Genomic DNA, 20074 nt, shown 5'->3' with positions numbered 1-20074 from the left:
GTAATATAAGACTTTTACGTCCATGAGCTCTATTATTGTATAATGAACATGGCTGAACAGAGCAAGAACAGATAACAAATAGACAGACAATAGGGATATAGAAAACAAACCTTGGGTAACCTTTCACACGATTTTCTCATTCAAGAAGAACAAATAGACATTGTAATATTCTGACGACATATTTCTCATTTTCCATTGCATATTGAAGGATTGACTTGACTTATAAGACTTGGTTGTTCTCAGGCTGGTTACGCCCGGCCCATTTAGAGCCCGGCTTGTTTGTGCCCGGCCAGTTTAGGATCCGGTCCGTTTGTGCCTGGCCCGGTTAGAGCCCGGCTCGAGATTCGGGCCGGGCCGGGTCGAGCCAGGCACAGAATACAGATCCATCCGGGCCGGGCCTGGGTTTGCAGAGCTCTGATGCAGACCCGCTGAACGTGGCGATTTACTCTATTGAGATATGGTACACAGATATATAATAAAATAGAATCATCCACCTGGAGGTATACTGTATGTAAACCACAGTTAAATCACGATGTGATCCACAGAAACTCATCTTGTCGTAATTCGTTATAAAATTAGCTTGTCATTTCTAGGGGTTAAGGTGGCTCCTGTCTAGAGGCTTATACTCGTATTTGCCCAATCTAGGGCTCCGTCTTTTCCCTAAAGCTCATGATAATATATAGTGTACAACTTACAGAGTATCTGTATATAATTTCATTCGAGTGGTGCCACAGTTTTTCTGTTATTCGGTTTTAAATTAGGCAATCTTGCAATTATGGAAAAAGTCGAATTCAAGGATTCAACAGATGTATGTGTTTCATGGCCCCTACGAGCCGTATGAGTGATTTTTAGATGTTCATCTATCTGTCCTTCCGTTTGTCTGTTAGTTTTGATGTATGTACACACAGACAATACCGCTCAATATATCTGAACCACCTGTACAATTTATGTTTTTAAAAAAAAAAAAAAAAACTCTCAAGAGAAGTTTCTCGAGTTTTCTTCCTGCTTGGAATTGATTTCACTCCTTATTCTTGATGGATTTCAACCACTAACAACCTCCTTATTTTCTAAGTATGAAGGAAGGCACATGGCAAGTTTAATTAAAATTAAATACGATTCACGATAATTATTGTAGTACATGCAGACATAGAGAGAACAGATACAGATAGACAAATAGACGGACAGAAGGCTCACAAATGCCAGTTCAGTTGGCTGGTCTTAGGGCATGAACTTGATGTTCACTTACATCAGGGCTGCATGAACCAGGCACGTAGCCAGGATTTCGTGAAAGGGGGGGGGGTCCGTGACATGAAATACTGTGGTCATCACATCAAGGGCTCGATCATTCTAAATAACTTTACTGGAACGTATATTGGTTCGTTTAGCCAGGATTTCGTAGCGGGAGGGGAGTGACATGAAATTCTGAAGGCCTAGGAGCTAAACTACTTTACTATCAACATATATTGGTTTGTGATGATATGTTTGTAAGTATTTTAATAAACTATGAAAAAAGAACTCGAGTAAAATTTTAAAAAGGATGGTAAAGATTATACAATATTTACATCCTTCCTCTGTTTATTCAAATATAACAATTTTCCTTTCATTATGACCTCAACTATTATAAAAAGTACATACTCAACAATGTCTTGAAAATATTTTGCAATATCTGCGTTCCTTTTTCTGTTGAATCAAATGTAACAGAACTTTCTTTCCATATATATATTTGTTTTTATTATTCCGTCAACTACTGTCTGTTTCAAATGACAGGTTAATGGAGCAATAGAAAATTGTTTTTGAAATAACATGTTTGATATTGCGAGGATGCGATGACGAAAAATTATGATACAAAAAGTCCACGCTGGTACACATCGGCACTATGCTTTCGGAAGCTTGAAATCTCCCTGGCTAGTAGCAGAAATTCTGAGAATTCCGCAACTTTTCTAGAAATTTCAAATTCCCTGACTCTTCCAGGATATACCGCTCACCTCGCAACCATGTATTGCAAGTAATACAAATTTCCTCATAAGAAAGAGTAACCAAAAGCTTCCTGTAGTTTATTTTTAACGCTGATCCTTCTTTTTCTCATTTCATTTTGTTTCATCCTTCCCTATTTTTTTTTCATTTCTGGTCTCGAAGGGAGGGTCCGGACCTTCCCCCTTGGCTACGTGCCTGCATGAACGCATGTGTCCCCACGAACAGAATTACATGTATGACGTGTAAAATTTAGTCGTAGGGCTCCCAGCACACTAATATGCTCAGAAGTCCATAATGGTGTTAAGGTAGAAGGCACTGCAAAAACTCATTGGCTGCCAATAGTCTTCAAATATTTTATATTTTATTTTTGATACATTCTCAACTACCATAACAAAAATAACTCAATATATTTATTTATAGCACGTATAGCTAATCGTATGTACATAACACTGTTGAAGAATTCATAGTTCACAATATAAGTGCAAATCACACACTCATTTCTTTGCATTTACCTTTTCACAACCATAAATTTCTTTGAAAATAAACAGAGTTAATTCATAACAATATTTCGATTTATTATGAAATGATTTTATTGCATTCACAGTACAAGAATACGAAATGGAAAGTTCGTATAAATTAATGACTGTAATCACAATCTCGCACTTCATTTTAATAGTCAATCCTAAAGGTTTTACACTTTACATCGATTATCGAATTTCATCTATTTATTTTAAATTTGAAGTATTCACAGATATAATGTACTAGTTTTTTTCTTTATTATTTCTTGTATTTATAAAATCCTTCACCAGACTTCCTACCAAGTTTTCCTTCAGCCACCATTTTCCTCAATAATTCACTAGGCTTGAACATTGGGTCATCTGGATACTTCTTGTGCCATCCTAGAAGAAATTGAACTGTTTACAATTCGGAAATGATAATTATACTCTAATCTATTGTTTATTTTGAAAGAGAAAAGACTATCAAATAAGCAAACTTATTTTTTAGCTTTAGAGAAAATCAGCTGATTCGAACCGAACATGAATGAGAAACTGTTAAAAATATATAATTTATAAATAATAATAGAAAATAATTATTGTCTCGGATAATATCTGGTTCGATTAAATTTTCCGAGCAAGGCCATGCCCATGTTCGCTCATGCGTATATTCTGTCCTACAGCACCTATTTATGGAAACTACAGCACCAAGAACTCATAGAAATGCATGACATTTAAACCACAGATTCTCCTCACGACCATGGGCGAAGCTATGGGAGACATGAGGTATGGGGGGCATTGCCCCCAAGTTTTTAACAAAATAATAAATATGCCACTTATAAGATCATTCAATTCTCATTTGTATTTACCGTGCCCCCCCCCCCCAGCAAACAATTCCTAACCCCGCCTATGCTCACGATAATTACAATCTAAGAGTTGTCTAACATCTCTAACTTTACTAAATCACATGATGTGAAGCATCGTTGTGCTGCAATCAGTCTCTGCATGTCATTGTAGTAAATAAAGAGGCACTGGATTCAAGTCTGGGTTAAAAATCTTCATCGTCGCTGCTTCCATGCGAGTCCACTGTCTGTTAGGGAACCGTGGCGAACGAGTTACTGACTAATCATCTCACACTTGTTTGATGGGCGACCGTGCAGACCAGGAAGTAGGAGTACCCGTCGTTCCTCAAACAAGGGTCGCACAGCCCGTGGCATTCTCCTGTTAAAATACGTCATTCCAAGATGTCTGAAGACAGGTGGTATTTTCACAACCACTAGAACTTCCTGGTGTAGCGATCACTGATGAAGTTACCCTTAATGAGTAGCAGCCACGAACGCATTTTGTATCCAATGTACTCCACGCTATCACACCTGCCGTTTGGCTGTTACGACGTTTGATAATCCAAGCTGGCAGGTGAATCCAGGAATGCTAATACTGTAAGACAGAATGAAGCACTACTAGTCCATAAACCATCGATCGTCTAATACTCAGTTCAAGAGTAACAATGTTCACGCGCTCATTCTACCCTCAAGAGTTTATGGTGCCGATGGAATGGCAATGCCTCCAGTCTGACGTTCAAAAGGCTTCATCAAATTGTCCAGTCAAGACAGAAAATTCCTCAAGAGGAAAATACATGGAAATTTATATGGTCAAGGAAGTGTTAACAATTATATTCTAATACAAAATTAATGAAAGAAACTGTTCAAAAATGGATAGAAATTGAATTGCTTTTATTATGTTCATGAAATGTTTTCTCCAATTTAGCTGTACTGTATTGTCAGATGTCAAAAGCAGAGTATAAAAATAAATATGATTATTTTCGAAATCCAATACTTCCAAGTTTATTATATTTTTCCCTACACATATAATTTGATCATATAACTCAAAATATTTGTACAGTATATGAAACCACCATAGAAATACAGTAATTACTATATCATTTTAATCTTTGGCTTAAGAACAGTGTAACATTTTATGAATTATTTTATTTTCACCAATAATTATACTTTCCTATGGAGGAATCTTCATTATACTTCTTATTTATTATTTTTTGTAATTAATTCAATAACAATACGCAAATTTTATAAATTGTTATTAAATGAAATAATAGTTGTTTCCGAGATCTATCATACAGTAAAGAAATTTGAGTTCTCAATACTTATTACGTCAAAAGTGACCACTCTTTTCCCTGCTCTATACCAAAATACCTAGGAATAGTTATTATCTAGGTGCTTCATTTCATAGCATTTTATAGATGCTATCTACCTCATTTTTAAATTCTTGATCCGTAATTGGCTAAATTCAAAAAGTAGAAAGGAAGCAGATGAAGATTTATAAAGCAAGAAACTGGAGAAGAGGATAACATTATATTCATTATATATACCGTGAAAATTTACTGGCAATGGCGATGAAAATTCAGATTATTAGTCAAATGATATTCACGATCTTAGTGCCTCGTGTTGCTCTAAATTCAAAGCATCTCAGAATAAAACTTTAAGATATAAAGACTATGTAAATAAATGTTACTAAAATATTACAAGTTCAAAATACATAGATAACATACCTTCGATAATAAATAAATTCGTGTCTAGGCCTGTGTAATCAGCCAACTCGAAAGGTCCCATTGGATATCCTGCTCCAAGTTTCATAGCTATGTCAACATCTTGATACGTCGCATCACCTGCACGAATGAATGAAAAACGTTATACACTATCCATGCGCAGAAGGTATATTCTATATATACAACCCTAGGGAGATATATACATCCGTGGATTCCGCAACAGTGAGAGAGGTATCAAAGAAATAAATTTCAGGTGTGTAATGAAATCTCAAGACGAAAGATGGGGTGAGACTACAGGAAGAATGCACATCTTTGCCACTGATAATATATATTATAATTATATATTTCCACCACCACCATAAGTTAATACGTTATAGGTAGTTCTTGTCGCTGTCCATTCAAATGGGGACATGATGATGTTAGAAGCGACAGGAAAATTTGTACCAGGAGTGCAGAAGGTTGGTCGAAAGGCTGCACGAGAATAACGTCAAATACTATGTGTAATGAATGCAGTGTCTTTGAAAGGAACGTGGTTCGTGGAACATATCTTGACGCCTTTCAACGACGATTGGTCATTAAATGACGTAAGAGAAGCTTAATCCTGTATTTTAGCCTCTATGAAGTGTAATGTTTGAACTTCTCGCAATGTTGAAACACCCAATGCTTAAGTCTAGGACGACCACTCATTATATAACGGCTGGAAATAACCATTATTGTCAATAACTGTCCAATAACTGACATTGTACTGCAGAGAAGCTGATAAGGGATCCTGCCACCAGTATAGCATATCACAGAATAGTGTGAATATCATTGGATAACTTCACAAATATTATTGTATGAAAGTATGGTGATTTGATGTATCACATTGACTTTGGTTTATAGTTTGCCGCCCATTGTACAGAAAATCAAGCTTAAATTGTAAAACAACGTGACCTTAAGCTAATATTCTAAGAGAGTCATATTCTCTCCTTAGAGAAACACAAAGAGTATACGTTTTCTAAGTGCATATATTACTTGAAACAATCAAGTAAACAGCATTGACCGGATGAGTTCTGAAAACGTGGTATCATCGTAGGAGCAATGCATTATACGTGTACAGTGGCCTCTTAAACCCTTCCATATGATTTGCGGAAGTACTCCTCTAGAGTTACAGATAATGTTTGTGCTAAACCGGAATTACATTCTGCAACACCGCTTAATATTCTGCTACTGTGTTACATCGTGGTGGAACATATACTACTGCAGGCAAATACAGTATCATACATGTTCGTATTGCTACGAATGTGACACTCAATGATATTCAAAATGCGTTTTGCCCCATTTTCCTTCAATGTAATATCGTCGTGGATCTCATTTCGTTTCCACCTAAAAATAATGCTTCAAATGCTGAGTAGAAGGTTATATGAAAAAACAAGTGATCGAGTTGACGAGAAACTGCTTGGGTTAAGGAAGAGTGAAAGCAAAAACTACGAAACTGGCTATTAAAACAATCGTTGAAAGGTTTACAGAAAATGGGAAGGAGGCATATGTTGTATTTATTCATCTACAAATGGTTTTCGATCGGGTAAAGTAGGAATCACTAATATGAGTTAAAAAGGTTGGATTGGTGTAGATGGATCGTACACTGATTTTCTTCAAGGAATTTAAACTCATACTACACAATACATGTTAGAGTAGGAGAAGTGACAGACGAGGGAGTGACTGGAAGGGAAGTTCAACTGCCTCTCACCAACGTTATTTCGTAACTATCTAGAGGAGACAGTGTAGAATAGTCTACTGATACTGGGGAATGCGGCGTAGGACCGAAACGTCGAAGGATCTAAAGCTTTTCAAGTGGCATATGATCCTAACTTCAGCTCAAAAACCTGTTTCGATCTTACGCCGGTATCGGTCTACGACGTTTCAGTCATATGTTGTTCCGGCCCTACGCTTCTGCCCTGAAATTATTTACGTTTTAATCATGTGTATCACCCCCTCCCCCCAAAAATGCCTGTTTAATCTGTGCTGTTTATCAATTATAAACTCTTATCGATTCTATGTCAGTGCGAGTTATATCCATGGGCTATGTACGATCGAAACGATATAGGGTAGACTAGAGCAAAGACTTCTTTCTCAGGAATAGAATCAAAACTCTATCATTGATTTTAAATTAGAAGAATTATAAGATATTTACAAAATGAATACGAATAATTGTAAGCGACAAAATAATCATTATGCTAAATAATAGTGGATGCAAGATGTAATTTGTCGGGTGCTTTGTCAAGAACATTTCATTCTCATGTCTGGATACTTTAATATTTCCAGTCTGTTCTATAATGTTTGCAGATTGTCACGGATATGATATGTTCCCTACGTATTCTGGATGTTACTTACTTTGTAACTTCTTGAATAAGTAGGAAACTTAGTACGGCATGTTTGGTACATCATTATAGAGTATGTTGCCACATCCTGGAGAAGCCGCTTAATAAACGTTTTTAGCGTACTTTTTCCTCCGTGTAGTACAGGAAGCACACCTAAGACAGACCGTTTTAATTACTGTACTCTGTAAGAAATCAGGCTCGTATCCACGGAGGGTCTAGGGGGGCCGGCCCCCTAAATTTTTGCTGGCTCCCCTAAAATTTTCACGGTAGGCTTGCCCCCCTAACTTCAGCCTTTCTCCCTACATTTTTGGGCTGGCTACCGGCCTGTAAGAAATCTACCTGTCACTACTCATTCTCCACTCCCCTTACGTACTCTAACGCTGGCAGTCCCTGGGTCAACAATGCAAATAATTTAATTTCACCTGGTTATATAGGGATGCGCACGAGATGAGTCGAGATAGGATTTTCCTGACAAAATTCGAGTCTAGACACGGCTCTTTCAATAGAAAAATATACATTTTTTGAGTCGAGACATCACTTTTACAGCACATTTTCGAGACGAGACAGCCACAAATCTTGTCTCGTGCGCATCCCTATCAGTTGATGCCCATGTGCGTATTGATAATTTCGATCTACAATGAGGAAAGTAATGTTGCGTGAAGGCTAGTGTGCCGTCCACGAATCACCCATTGAATGAGCATCATATGGATTTCAATAACCTTCCATGAGAGTAGTTCAAATTAAAAGGAGTTTAGATTACTTTTTAGTTTCCGATATACAGAAAAAACAAAAAATGTAGGATAACGAGGAGACGCGATAGTTTTGATATTTATAAAAATATCCAAGTAACAAATTTTGGATTTATTAATATTATATTAATAATAGTAATGTGCATCATAATGTTAAAATTTATGAGCAAATAATCCCTGGCATTAAATTATGATACGAAAGCTTCAAGATTCGAAACCACTTTATTTCTTCGTAAGGTACCGGTAATCAAGAATAAATTGCCCACTGTACATTTGGACCGGACATCACAGGAACATGAAATTTTCATATAATATCCACTTCTGCTGTATACCGTCGCTACATAATTGTAATTACGGTTTGAGTGCTTTTTGATCTACCCTAACTTCATCAACAAGTATTGGGTACAAGTTGTTCTTTCCCTATGAGCAGTGACGTTGGTAAGCTTTTCATTTGAGAGGACATATATTATTACTGCCGTTCACAAGACGATACGAGACGCCTCTTTTAATCCAAACAGATATATTTCGAGAAGAGATAGCTCTTTCACGACAATTTCTCCAGAGGAGACAGCCTCAAATCTCGTTCGGTTCAAAAATAGCTTGAAAAAATTATAGGAAAAAAGAAAAGCAAACATCATACTTTCCTTATTTTTATACAATAAGACAATTGCATTTCTGAGTATTTGCATAGTGTTAATTTATCTTATTATGTGACTATCGTTTCGCTATTGTTCTAAAGTAGTATTTCTATGAACCGTACTTCGACCACCTCAAGAAGTAGACAGCGCCCTATCATTGATTCATGCTTACTTGCAGCGCAATTCTTTCATATAGTGCCCGCGTAAGCAAGTGAGGGGGGCGAGTTCAGGTGATACGGGGACAGGAGTTTAGCATCTGCAGAGTAAGAAGTACATTAAGGCAACGTTTGATTCTGTGTAGTGTGATCGTTATAATACATTTCTTGAGCGATGAGCGCCTCAACGTATCATGCCTTATTATTGTTTTTTTCTTTTAAATTTTCATTTTATTTTAATTATTTTGCGTTAGTATTGTGTTGTAATAGATCGCAAAGCTGAAGTGCATCGGGCTTCTCTCAAAAATTCAAAATTTCCAGGTGCAAATTCTATGTCGACTGTTTTAAATTATAATTAGGGCCTATAGGTACTTTTTGTGTACTCCAACTTGGAATACATAAACAATTACAATACTGTAAAAATACAAATATTATTATTTCGTTGGTATTAAAATCGTCTTGGTTGAGTTCGTTACTGGAGACAATTCGTTAATATAATCCACGGATAGCAGTCACGTTAACGGTGGTTATCCATATCATGTTTAAAAGCTATAGCATTTCCTAGCTTCTATGCAACCTGTACAATATCAGTGGAATGTTGGTTGCCTATAATAAAAGGATACTGAATCGCGTGATATTTTTTACTGTTTTTTTTTTTTGGCAAAGTTTATTTTCTTTTGAATAAATTTCCACGAAATACTGGAGGACTTATTTACAAGCTGGACATCACTTCATCTACTTTTTTCCACGCATGTAAGGCAGATAATATAGGCCGTAATTTGGATTAGATAAAGTATGTTCTAAACTAATAAATTATAAATATGGTGACAGTTTTCAATGATCTTACAAGTATATATGTGCAAAATATTTACAAAAAGTAAATCCTTTTCATAATCAGGATTCGGACCTATTCTAAAAAGACTATTTGCGTATACAGATATTTATCAGTTTTAATGGAAACACCTCAAGTTGGAAACACATCAGATGTCAGGGTTGATAACAGTCAGGCGGCGACCGTAGTCTCGGACTATTGGTAGTAGTGTGTTAGGGCAATCCCCGTACTACGTGAGGAACTGTAAAATGGCAGCGTAAGGTGAACTGAGCAGCCCATGATAGCGTAAAATAGGTGACTTCTTTGATTTCCAAAGATTGCAAATTGTTGGTGCGAATATGGCCAAATTGGTAAAGAATGTTGGGTGTTTCGCGACTGTCAGTTTCGAGATAATGACAGTCTACAGACTAATGACAAAACCACATCGGCGAAGAGGAATAATGATCGAAAAGCTCTCAGTGACAGGTCCCGCTACGCATTAAAGTGGATTGTCACCCAGAAACGTCGTGCGACTGCCATGCAACTGACCAAGAAACTCAAGCAGCATTTCCCACAGTCTGTGTCGACAATCAGTCCACTGCGAGTTACAAGACATGGACATACAGGGTCGGGTTTTCAGGGCTGGCCTTAAGCCGATTGGACCGATTGCTTCCAATCGGTCCCCGCGCCTAAGGAGGCCCTGCACGCAAGTGCCGTCTACTCTACTCTTCAATCTAATCTATTTTCCAGTGCCGTTTCAACAGCATATCAGAGCACAGAGCATATTAAGTGTGTTGTGGTCTATGACTAAATTTTGCTCCTAATACATGTAATTAATACAGCTCGTGGGGCTCCCGATCAAGTGGCTATGGTATCGTTAGGATGACTCTGCTACCTTCGGTTGTCAAGTACACGCAACAACTACAGGTACATCCATGGACTAAACAAGGGAGGGTATGGACTCTCCCTAACAAGTAAATGAACAGCTCGTATTGTTTCCGGACATAGGTAAATATTCTCGGAATTTAGTGCTGCAGTAGTTTCTTTTCTTTTTTTTTTTTTTTTTTACGTTTTTAATTTTTGTTGTAAAAATATTATGTCCGGGGAGTATTCTACATACTCTCAACACCCCTAATACTTTTCCAAATTTCCTTACACACACCGCTGGGCGTAAAAATGTTGTTTCGGTGAGTTTGTGTAAAAATGTATATCATTTCCCTGGATTCACACCGTTTTATTTTGAACACCTTACTAAGCAAATGTTCGTGGCGTTCTTACTGATTATGCCATGTGATACTACCGTGAATACCGAGATGATATCATATAAATCAGCCATAGTGCGACTTCTTTCTCTTATTATAGCTATATTAAAAATGCAAAACCAGAGTACAACCTTTGCCCTCTCCTGCGAAAAATCCCGTGGATGTATTTTTTTAAAAAGTCAAGTCAGGAAAACCGAATGTATACTAGTGCGTACTGAGTAAGTAGGTGGCTGCTTATGACGGTTTGTCTTCTAACTCGAATAATCCAATGGAAAATATGACGCCCATCTTCCATTAGTTCCTTAAGGTTTGTGATCGTCTCATCATCATTTAATTTTGTCTGCAGTCGATAACGATTTCAAGTTGATTATACATTTCATAAGTAACTACCTACGATGTTCTCACTATCGTACATTAGGTTTTCCTGACTGACTTTTCAAAAAGATACAGCTATGAAAAAATCTTTGAACCAATGAATTCATATCAATGTGCATTTCATTATTTCTTACAAATATAAACTTATGTAAACAGACTTCACCATTCTATTTCTCCTAAATTCTAGCCCAATTCGATATATTACATGATACCTATCCTATTTTAAAAAATCGAGCGAGATACAAGATGGCGGCCATAAGCATACCCTCAAATAGATGTCTACTTCCACCCGGTGTAGGTTAATGTTTTTTTCGTTTTACATCTCTTTAATCGTTTTACAAATAAAATGAAATTATCAAACTTGAAACATTTTGTTATTGCTTATTCTGATCAATCAGAATTTTGGCCACTGCGGCCGTCTTTATGGACAGAAGCACTTTAAATTTTGCTTACGGTTGTTTCTTGATATTCCACACTTCTCAGAAAAGTTTGGTCAAGAAACTAGATTTCGACATCGATAGGTTCACTTGTAAGAGATGATAACTATGAAATACCATTGAACAATTGCGAGGCACAAGGGTGAAATATGTATTTTAAAATTCATTCACTGTCTGCATTTTCATTTGAGTTATTTCTCTAAAAAATTAGCTGCTATAAGCAATGAACAGGGTGAGCGTTTTCACCAGAACATTTTACAGATGGAAAAACGTTATAAAGGGAAATGGGTATAAAAACTAGACGAGAAGGAAGAGTTCAATCTATCTATCTATCTATCTATCTATCTATCTATCTATCTATCTATCTATATATATATATATATATATATATATATATATATATATATATATATATATATATATATATATATATATATATATATATATATATATATATATTTACGTGGGTCAGTCAGAAAGTTAGTTGCACTCCTTCTTAAATGTTTTCAGTCAAAGACTATTTGGATGAAACTGTAGCAACACTGCAGACATGTAGCTGTATCGTGTGACGCAGCGGCTTCTACGAGGCAAGTGGAGGTGTTTTAATAATCAGTCGTAAACATGTCTCGATAGTTGCAAATGGCGTCCAAATTCTCCGTTCTTTATGGGTGAAAATGTGTAACTGCGCTGAAATTTATCGGCAGTTGTATGAAGTATATGGTGAAAATGCAATGTCACGTCAAGCTATCGCGAAGTAGTTCAACATGTTTGAAAACGGACGTACAGATATTGACCATGCTGAGCGCGAGGGTCAGATCATCAACTGTGACAAATCCGGAAATCGCTGGTCTCGTGAATGAATGCATTCTTGCAAACAGAAGCATAACAATAGGCGAAATTAAAAATTAACTGGGTAAATCTCATGGTAGTGTGCATAATATTATTGCTGATCAGCTGAAATTTCATAAAGTTTGTGCACAATGGGTGCCTCATCTATTGACTGCGGAACATAAAGGAAATCGTTTTGCAAGTGCGTTTGACTTTCTGCAACGTTACCAAAAGGAAGGAAATGAGAGTTTTTTTTAGGGGGGGGGGAGACAAAGTTGTGACCGGAGATGAGACTTGGATTCACCATTTCTCACCTAAAACAAAATGCAGCTCCTTCGAATGGAAACATTCCACTTCCTCGACTCGAAAAAAGTATCAAACTGTTTCGTCTGCGGGAAAGGTGATGATGACACTGTTCTTCGACAGACAAAGTTTGGTGCATATAGAGTTCATGTCGAAGGATGTTACAATTAATGCATCTTCTTATTGTGAAACACTAGAACGATTGAGCAAAGCACTTAAAAATCGACGGCCAGGTAAACTGTCCATAGGCATTGTGTTCTTGCATGATAGTGCAAGACCGCATACAGCACAACAAACGTGCGAACTTCTGACAAAGTTTAGGTGAAAAAGTGTGTAACAACCCTCCTTATAACCCAGGCCTTTCACCGTGTTACTTCCATGTATTTGGTCTCATGAAAGACGAACTTTCAAAGTGACGATAAGACTCGGATGACGAGGTGAAAGCTGCTGCCCAATAATGTTTATCGAGCATTGGACAGGATTTCTTTGCAGAATACATAGAAAAAATTGTACCACGCCTCGACGAATGCTTAAATAGCGGAGGTAATTATGTTGAAAAGTAAATTGTGAATGGAACTTTATGATACAAATAAAGTTATTGTAAAATGCCTATCCTGTTTTATATTGTTAAGCAAGGCAACTAACTTTTTGACTGATCCTTGTATCTATCTATATCTATATCTATCTACATATCTATATCTATATATATATATATATATATATATATATATATATATATATATATATATATATATATATATATATATATAGGTTCTACAGACCTTGGTGCAAGTTAGTTGTAAACCTAGGCCCCGCACCACCTAAGGCAAAATCCGTCGGTAAGGAATCATAACACTATAGAATGATGCCACGCACACCATGAACATAACACATGGACCACTGATGACTGCAAACATCTTATATATTCGAATGAGTCATCGTTCACCTAATTTCAAACCATGTATCGTGTTTATGTAGGGAACGTCCAAAGAATTATGTGATTCGCAATGTTTCCGTCCAACTGTGAAATATGGTGGCTCTGTGTTGCTGTGAGCCGCATTATCCTGGGTTTCAGTGGATCCCGTGTTGACGCTTACCAACCTTGTCATTGCCCGCAATTACGTAGCCACTTTATGGAATCATGTGAATCCTATAGTTTGGATGTTGTTTCCGAACAATTGAACCATATGCTAGGATAATGCGCTTATTCTCATAGATGGAGCTGTTACAGGGTCGTTTGAGGAACTTTAAGATGAAGCTGAACACCTCCCCTAGCTCAGCCTGTCCCCGGAATATCTAGTTCCGTTTTGAAGACATGAATCCTGCACCATATTTTCTTACGGAACTGAGTGATGCATTACACGTGTAGAATGGTGTGATATTTTACTTGCTACTGTCCACGATCTCTGTGACTCCATTCCATGTCACAGCAGAGCTGTTCTGAAAGCGAAAGGTGATCTAAGCCATATTAATCTTGTGAGTTGTACTTTCTTCAGATGTTTCCATGTTTCCATCAAATTGATAAGTATCAGTAGAAACGAGGTGTTTCGTAATACGATTGGAAGCCATAACTACAATACCTCTGGTGATGTACAATTCTACAAGCTTCGTTCATCTGCAATGTTTTTCTCCGTTTTTTGGGGGGAAGGGTAAGAGGTGGAGAGTAGGGTCGTTCATTGTGAAGTTTATATGACTCAGTGACCTCTGAACTATACACATTACTGTTTTTCACAAAATACAGAAAAATGAATTTCCCTTTGGACATGCTTATGAGAACTGGAAATGATCCAGGCTCACTTTTTGGACTTTTAACTCTAGGAAGTCGTATAGTTTTTTACTATACTATTTGTAAAATTAACTTCATGAAATAATTGCTATACCTCTTTCCACAAGTCGGAATGCTTCGGACGAATATGGAATGAGAAGTCTATTTACAACGAAACCAGGAGTATCCTTGCATGTAATTGTGGTTTTTCCAATGGCATTGCCCCACTCCATCATCCTCTGATAGGTTTCCTCTGATGTCTCAGGAGTGCGTATAACCTGTAATATGTGGAAAAAAGTAAGTACAATTATATATTGTCGGTTACAGATTTTAAAAAGATCATTTCCATTGAACGGTGTTCAAAAACGGGATTTGGCTCAAGAGTTGAACATGAATTACAATTATTTGTGCAGTTTTAAGATTCAAAAATAAATAGGAAAGTCCGTGAAAAAAGAATTTTTTGTGCAGAGATTACTTCTCAGCCAATATCCTTGCAATGATGTTCTGGTTACTTCACTCCAACTTCGACTGGATGGCAATTACTATAAGTATATCCACCATCAAATACATTGTGAGGGCAAGAAGAGAATGAGTGACAAGGAAATGAGGACAAGGAAGTGAGTGAAGATAAATTTTAAGAAAAATCCTCATCCTTTGGAATGACTGACAAGGAACCCCTTGAGTGCGAGACCGGAAGTGCAATCTCTAGTAAGGTTCATGTGAAAGTGTAGTGTGAACGATGATGACAGGAAAAATATTAGCTGCTAATGACTCACCATGTGCATCAGGAGGGCGACAGAAAATACGTATCCGGGAGGTGCAGAGATCAACCTTCTATGGGATATATGTATTACACTTCACAAAATGGACATCGTCGACATTCAGGAAGCGTTCAAAACAAATCATTAACTTGCACTATGAACACCGAATGAAAAATGACGCGCCACAGTGATCACAAACGTTCGCACCATCAAGATAGAACGCGAACTCCTTGGGAGTTACAAACCGTTCAGGGCGTTCAGCTAGGTATCCACTCTTAAAGAATGCATATAGAATTATATTGGTGTAACGGGTGCTATCATATTCCATCAGTTCTCATCTCACTGCTATGAACCATTATTTCTTGAAATATTGACACATAAACTAATATATATAATTAAGAAATGAAGAACTGTACAAGGCAGACTTTAGCTGCTATAAGACTAAAGAGTTTAAAGTAATTATTTCTCAGGAATGATGCTCAATTTTTTTTGTAATATATGACGCGCTGTTCATTTGTAACCTATTTTGCGTACAGATCTATTGTTTCTCTATATACAGAGGAAGTGTATAGCTAATGTCCTCTCAAGCTTTTAATGTATATTCTTGTAGTATTGACTTAAAGAAATGTATGATTTATGAAATGTATACAAGAGTTATTTTTGATTAGTTCATTATTACCTGACCAAGATATAAAATCATATATTACAAACTCACAAGTGGAAATTACATTTTACAAATTTTGATTACTTATCAATTTATGAAGTTTACCTCGTTTAACTTTGTATGTTATTTCATTAATAACTCATTTAAGGTACGTGGGCTTACTGGTATGAGACGTTAATGACATTAAGTTTCTTTTGTGAGTTCTAAATGAATTCTCACGCTTTTGCGAAGCTACTAATGATTTCTATAAAAAGAGTTAATCGTTGGAGATAATATAAATTTTGTATTAAATAAATATGAATTATTCTGATAAATTTGGATTGAGTGACCCATGATATACAAACCTCAAGAAGCTTCATAACGGGAACTGGGTTGAAAAAATGAAGTCCGCCAAATCTATCCAGCCGCTTCGTTACACTTCCAATGTCTCTAATCGATAACGACGAAGTATTGGATGCGAAAATTGTGTGCTGCGGTGCCACCTGTAACGATCGGATTAAAAACCATGACCAGTAAGAATATATGCAGTGTAAATTTTAATATATTCATAAGATCCCATTAAGCCTTGTGAATTTGATTGAAATTCAAAGCACGTCCAAGAGAAGTTATTAAGATCACGCAAGTGAGTTGTAATATTGTAATGTCAATACATTATTCCACCCAACAACTCTTAAATGAAAGCGATTTATTTATTTATTTACAATACGCTTGTAGATAACTAGAGCTATTATCTCGACCCTATTCGTTAATGAAGTGAATCTTAACATCTTCATGGTAGCTATCCACAGCTTCCAAAATAAGAAAAGTATTGAAACAGCCTTGTTTTATTACATGCCCAATATAGATCTTGAATTTTTAAAAAAAAAACAGTAAGTACGTTGTTGGCTTATTCATCGACCTATCCAAAGCTTTTGATACAACTGATCATGCTATTCTTTGAAACAAGTTGTATGTTTATGGTATTAGAGGAGTAGCTCACAACTGGTTTGTCTCTTATTTATCCAGTAGGCAACAAGTGGTACAAATATCAAAATGAGCTGCAGATGGGGTTCAAACAACTTGTTCGTCTTTATCAACAGTAATCAGAAGTGTTCCCCAAGGTTCCATTTTGAGTCCTATTCTCTTCCTGATATATATAAATGACTTGTTATAATATATGTATCCAGCAAAATGTATTCAAAATGCTGATGACATCAGTATGATTGTATTAGGAAAATCAGTAGAAGAAATGGAGAGGAAATCTGACATTTTTACGGACAAATTAGTAAAGTGGTTAACAGCAAATAGGTTAATTATAAATCATGATAAATCGATTCTCTTACATTTTCATTTTTCCAGGAAAATAGCGTATATCACCTAGAATGAAAAGATCTTCTCACTGACTCCAATATTCTTGCATGACAAAGCTTTTAGGTGTAACCATAAGTGACGATCTTTCATGGTCTGTTCATATCTCCACTTTAAACAAGAAGCTAAGTAGCGTGTATTTTGCCTTATACAAATTTCAAAATACAATCTAAAGAAACACTTCTTAGCTTTTACTATGCCAAGTTTAATTCATTAATTAGTTTCGGCATAATACACTGAAGAACTGGTGAAAATAGTTTAAGCACTTCCGATTGCAAAAGAAAGCGATTAGAATAATTTTTGGATTACCCACAAAAATGACATGTAGAAAGGTTTTCATAGAAGCAAAAATTTTAACACTTCCAAGCTTACACATTTATAAATCTATTCGTTTTACTGTGAATAGCAGGCACCTTTTTATCTTTAATAAATATGTTCATAACCATAATACAATACAAGGCAGTGACATATTTGTGATTCATCAAAAATATGCCAAATATAGCCTAAGTAAAACCATGTATATGGATTGTGTCCGGTTGTATAATAAACTTCCTATGTATTTGAAGAATATGACCAATGTTTTCATTCTTGGTAAGACGTTAATTAATCTACTTGCTGAAAAGTGCTATTATACCATTAAAGAATATTTAAATGATTCATTAAGTGAAGAGTTGGTAACAGATACTTACTCGTGAATACATGCCTGTTATGGTACAAACGGTTACCTAATTACGATGTAAATTGTTATGTTTATATTCTTGATATATTCTATTATATGGTTTTGTATTTTAGAAAGATACGTAGGTACAATATGATGTATACCTCTGGTACAAAAAATACAATATTGTATTTCTTTGACAACTGTAATGCTTACATGAGAATTTCTCGTGTTTTCTAAGCTAATGAAACAGGCAAATAAATGAAATGAAATGAAATATCCATAGCTTACTTTCTATTATGGAAAGAAAAGTAGTAGAGGTTACACATCTTGCCATTAGATGCCAGCAAACATCCTCCTCTGCTGACACCTACCAGAGGAACTTACAACTTCCAGTGCGTAATCCATTTTACTTTCTACCAAAGTTTATGTAAATATAAAAGTTTGATTTACTAACCAATAATTCAAGATAACCATAGATAGAATTACAGAACTACTAGCGCTCAATCTTCGACGTTGATATGAATGGAAAAGAAAAGTAACTAAATAAGACTTTATATCTGAAGTGACAATGACAAAGTTAGAACCATTCTCTGCGACTTATAAAAGAAATTAAAGCTAGTAACTTTTCACGCCCACAAGTACTTACAGGGTCAATAGTTTCGAACATTTTGTGTTTTTCAGCTAAATTCTCGATAATCGCTTCCACAACTAAATCAGCATTTTTGACAGCATCTTTTAAATCTGTCGACATCTTAATTCTTCTTAATGTTCCATTCACAAATTGAGTGCCATCACTTGGTTTATCCTGCAACAAAAGTAGCAATTATGACATACTGAGTATCCAGTACTATGTACAACTTTCTTAGGAAATACTATATAAAATCACAGTTTTATTCTTAGTCTTAATCTAAACACATTTACAGTTTATATTATGTGGTAATGGGAAATAATAGTGTCCTAGAAGTACACTTTAAACAGTTTCAATGTAATTTCAACTTGTCACGTCGAATAACATTGTGGACGATGATATAACTTTACCAAAAATCTGATTTCTTTTCGTATATGTATGACATAGCTTTCTGATAACATAATACCACTTCACGGCAATTAAAATTAATGTACGAATGAAAACAACTTTTAGACATATAATGAGGTTTTAATATTGCATCTTCAAAAATTACATGCTATCAAATTTCTATTATAAATTGCTTCAAAATATTTTAGAGTACTGTAAAGATAGATCTGAATGGAAACAAATACCTAAGTTCAATAACAGGGAATTTACATTCTGTTTTTAACTGACTTTAGAAAAGAAAGAGATTCTCAATTAGATTCGTATATACGTTGTGTTTATAGTCATGCGCCGATTTTGATGATTTTCTATTATTTGAAAGACCATACTTTCCCAGTGGTTTCATATAAATTTCATGAAGATGTATTGACAGTCTTCAGAGATAGACCATGCAACTTTAACACATGAGAGTGTTCATACCATCATTGTATGTATAATCATGCATAACTTCAACACAGGTGTACCAATTTTGTTCATTTACTTTTTGTTTCAAATTTGCGCTTTTGCATAATTTCATTCGGAGCTAGATCATCAACCTCTTCAACTGCTGACAGGGTAAACTTAATATCGTAAACTAACCGACTTCATTGTATGTGTTCACGCATAGCTTTATTATAGATGTGCCAATTTGACGTATTCTTTTTTAAATTTAAAAGAGTATACATTCTCGCACGTTTAACACGAATTTCCTCAGGATCTGATGAGTGTCTTTGTAGTTACACTATGAAACTCCTCAATAGCCAATAGTGTTAATACCGTGTATATGTTCTCGTATAATTTCGTAATGCGTAGATCAATTGCTATTATATATATATGTTTCCACATGTTTTGTAGGACGACCCATTTTATAGGAAG

At 35.8% G+C, this 20074-nt stretch overlaps 1 protein-coding gene across 1 annotated transcript in view; it reads right to left on the bottom strand.

The window, feature by feature from the left end:
• Positions 1-2313: 2313 nt before the first annotated feature.
• The window catches only part of LOC145662796 (hydroxyacyl-coenzyme A dehydrogenase, mitochondrial-like), a 35127-nt gene continuing 17366 nt past the window's right edge, over positions 2314-20074 (bottom strand). Inside the window, exons 3-7 of the mRNA XM_081728684.1 lie at positions 18794-18952; positions 16484-16621; positions 14830-14992; positions 5035-5151; positions 2314-2873 (exon numbers count right to left, since the gene is read on the bottom strand). Of these exons, the coding sequence (XP_081584810.1) occupies positions 2752-2873; positions 5035-5151; positions 14830-14992; positions 16484-16621; positions 18794-18952 (699 nt within the window). The 3' untranslated portion in view covers positions 2314-2751. The remainder of the gene's footprint in view (positions 2874-5034; positions 5152-14829; positions 14993-16483; positions 16622-18793; positions 18953-20074) is intronic.

This window comes from Thermobia domestica, chromosome 10 (assembly GCF_964235325.1).
Source record: "Thermobia domestica chromosome 10, izTheDome1.hap1.1, whole genome shotgun sequence".
Lineage (NCBI taxonomy): Eukaryota > Metazoa > Arthropoda > Insecta > Zygentoma > Lepismatidae > Thermobia > Thermobia domestica.
The sequence above is the reverse complement of the archived record's forward strand: the minus strand, read 5'-3'. Positions and strand labels throughout refer to the sequence as shown.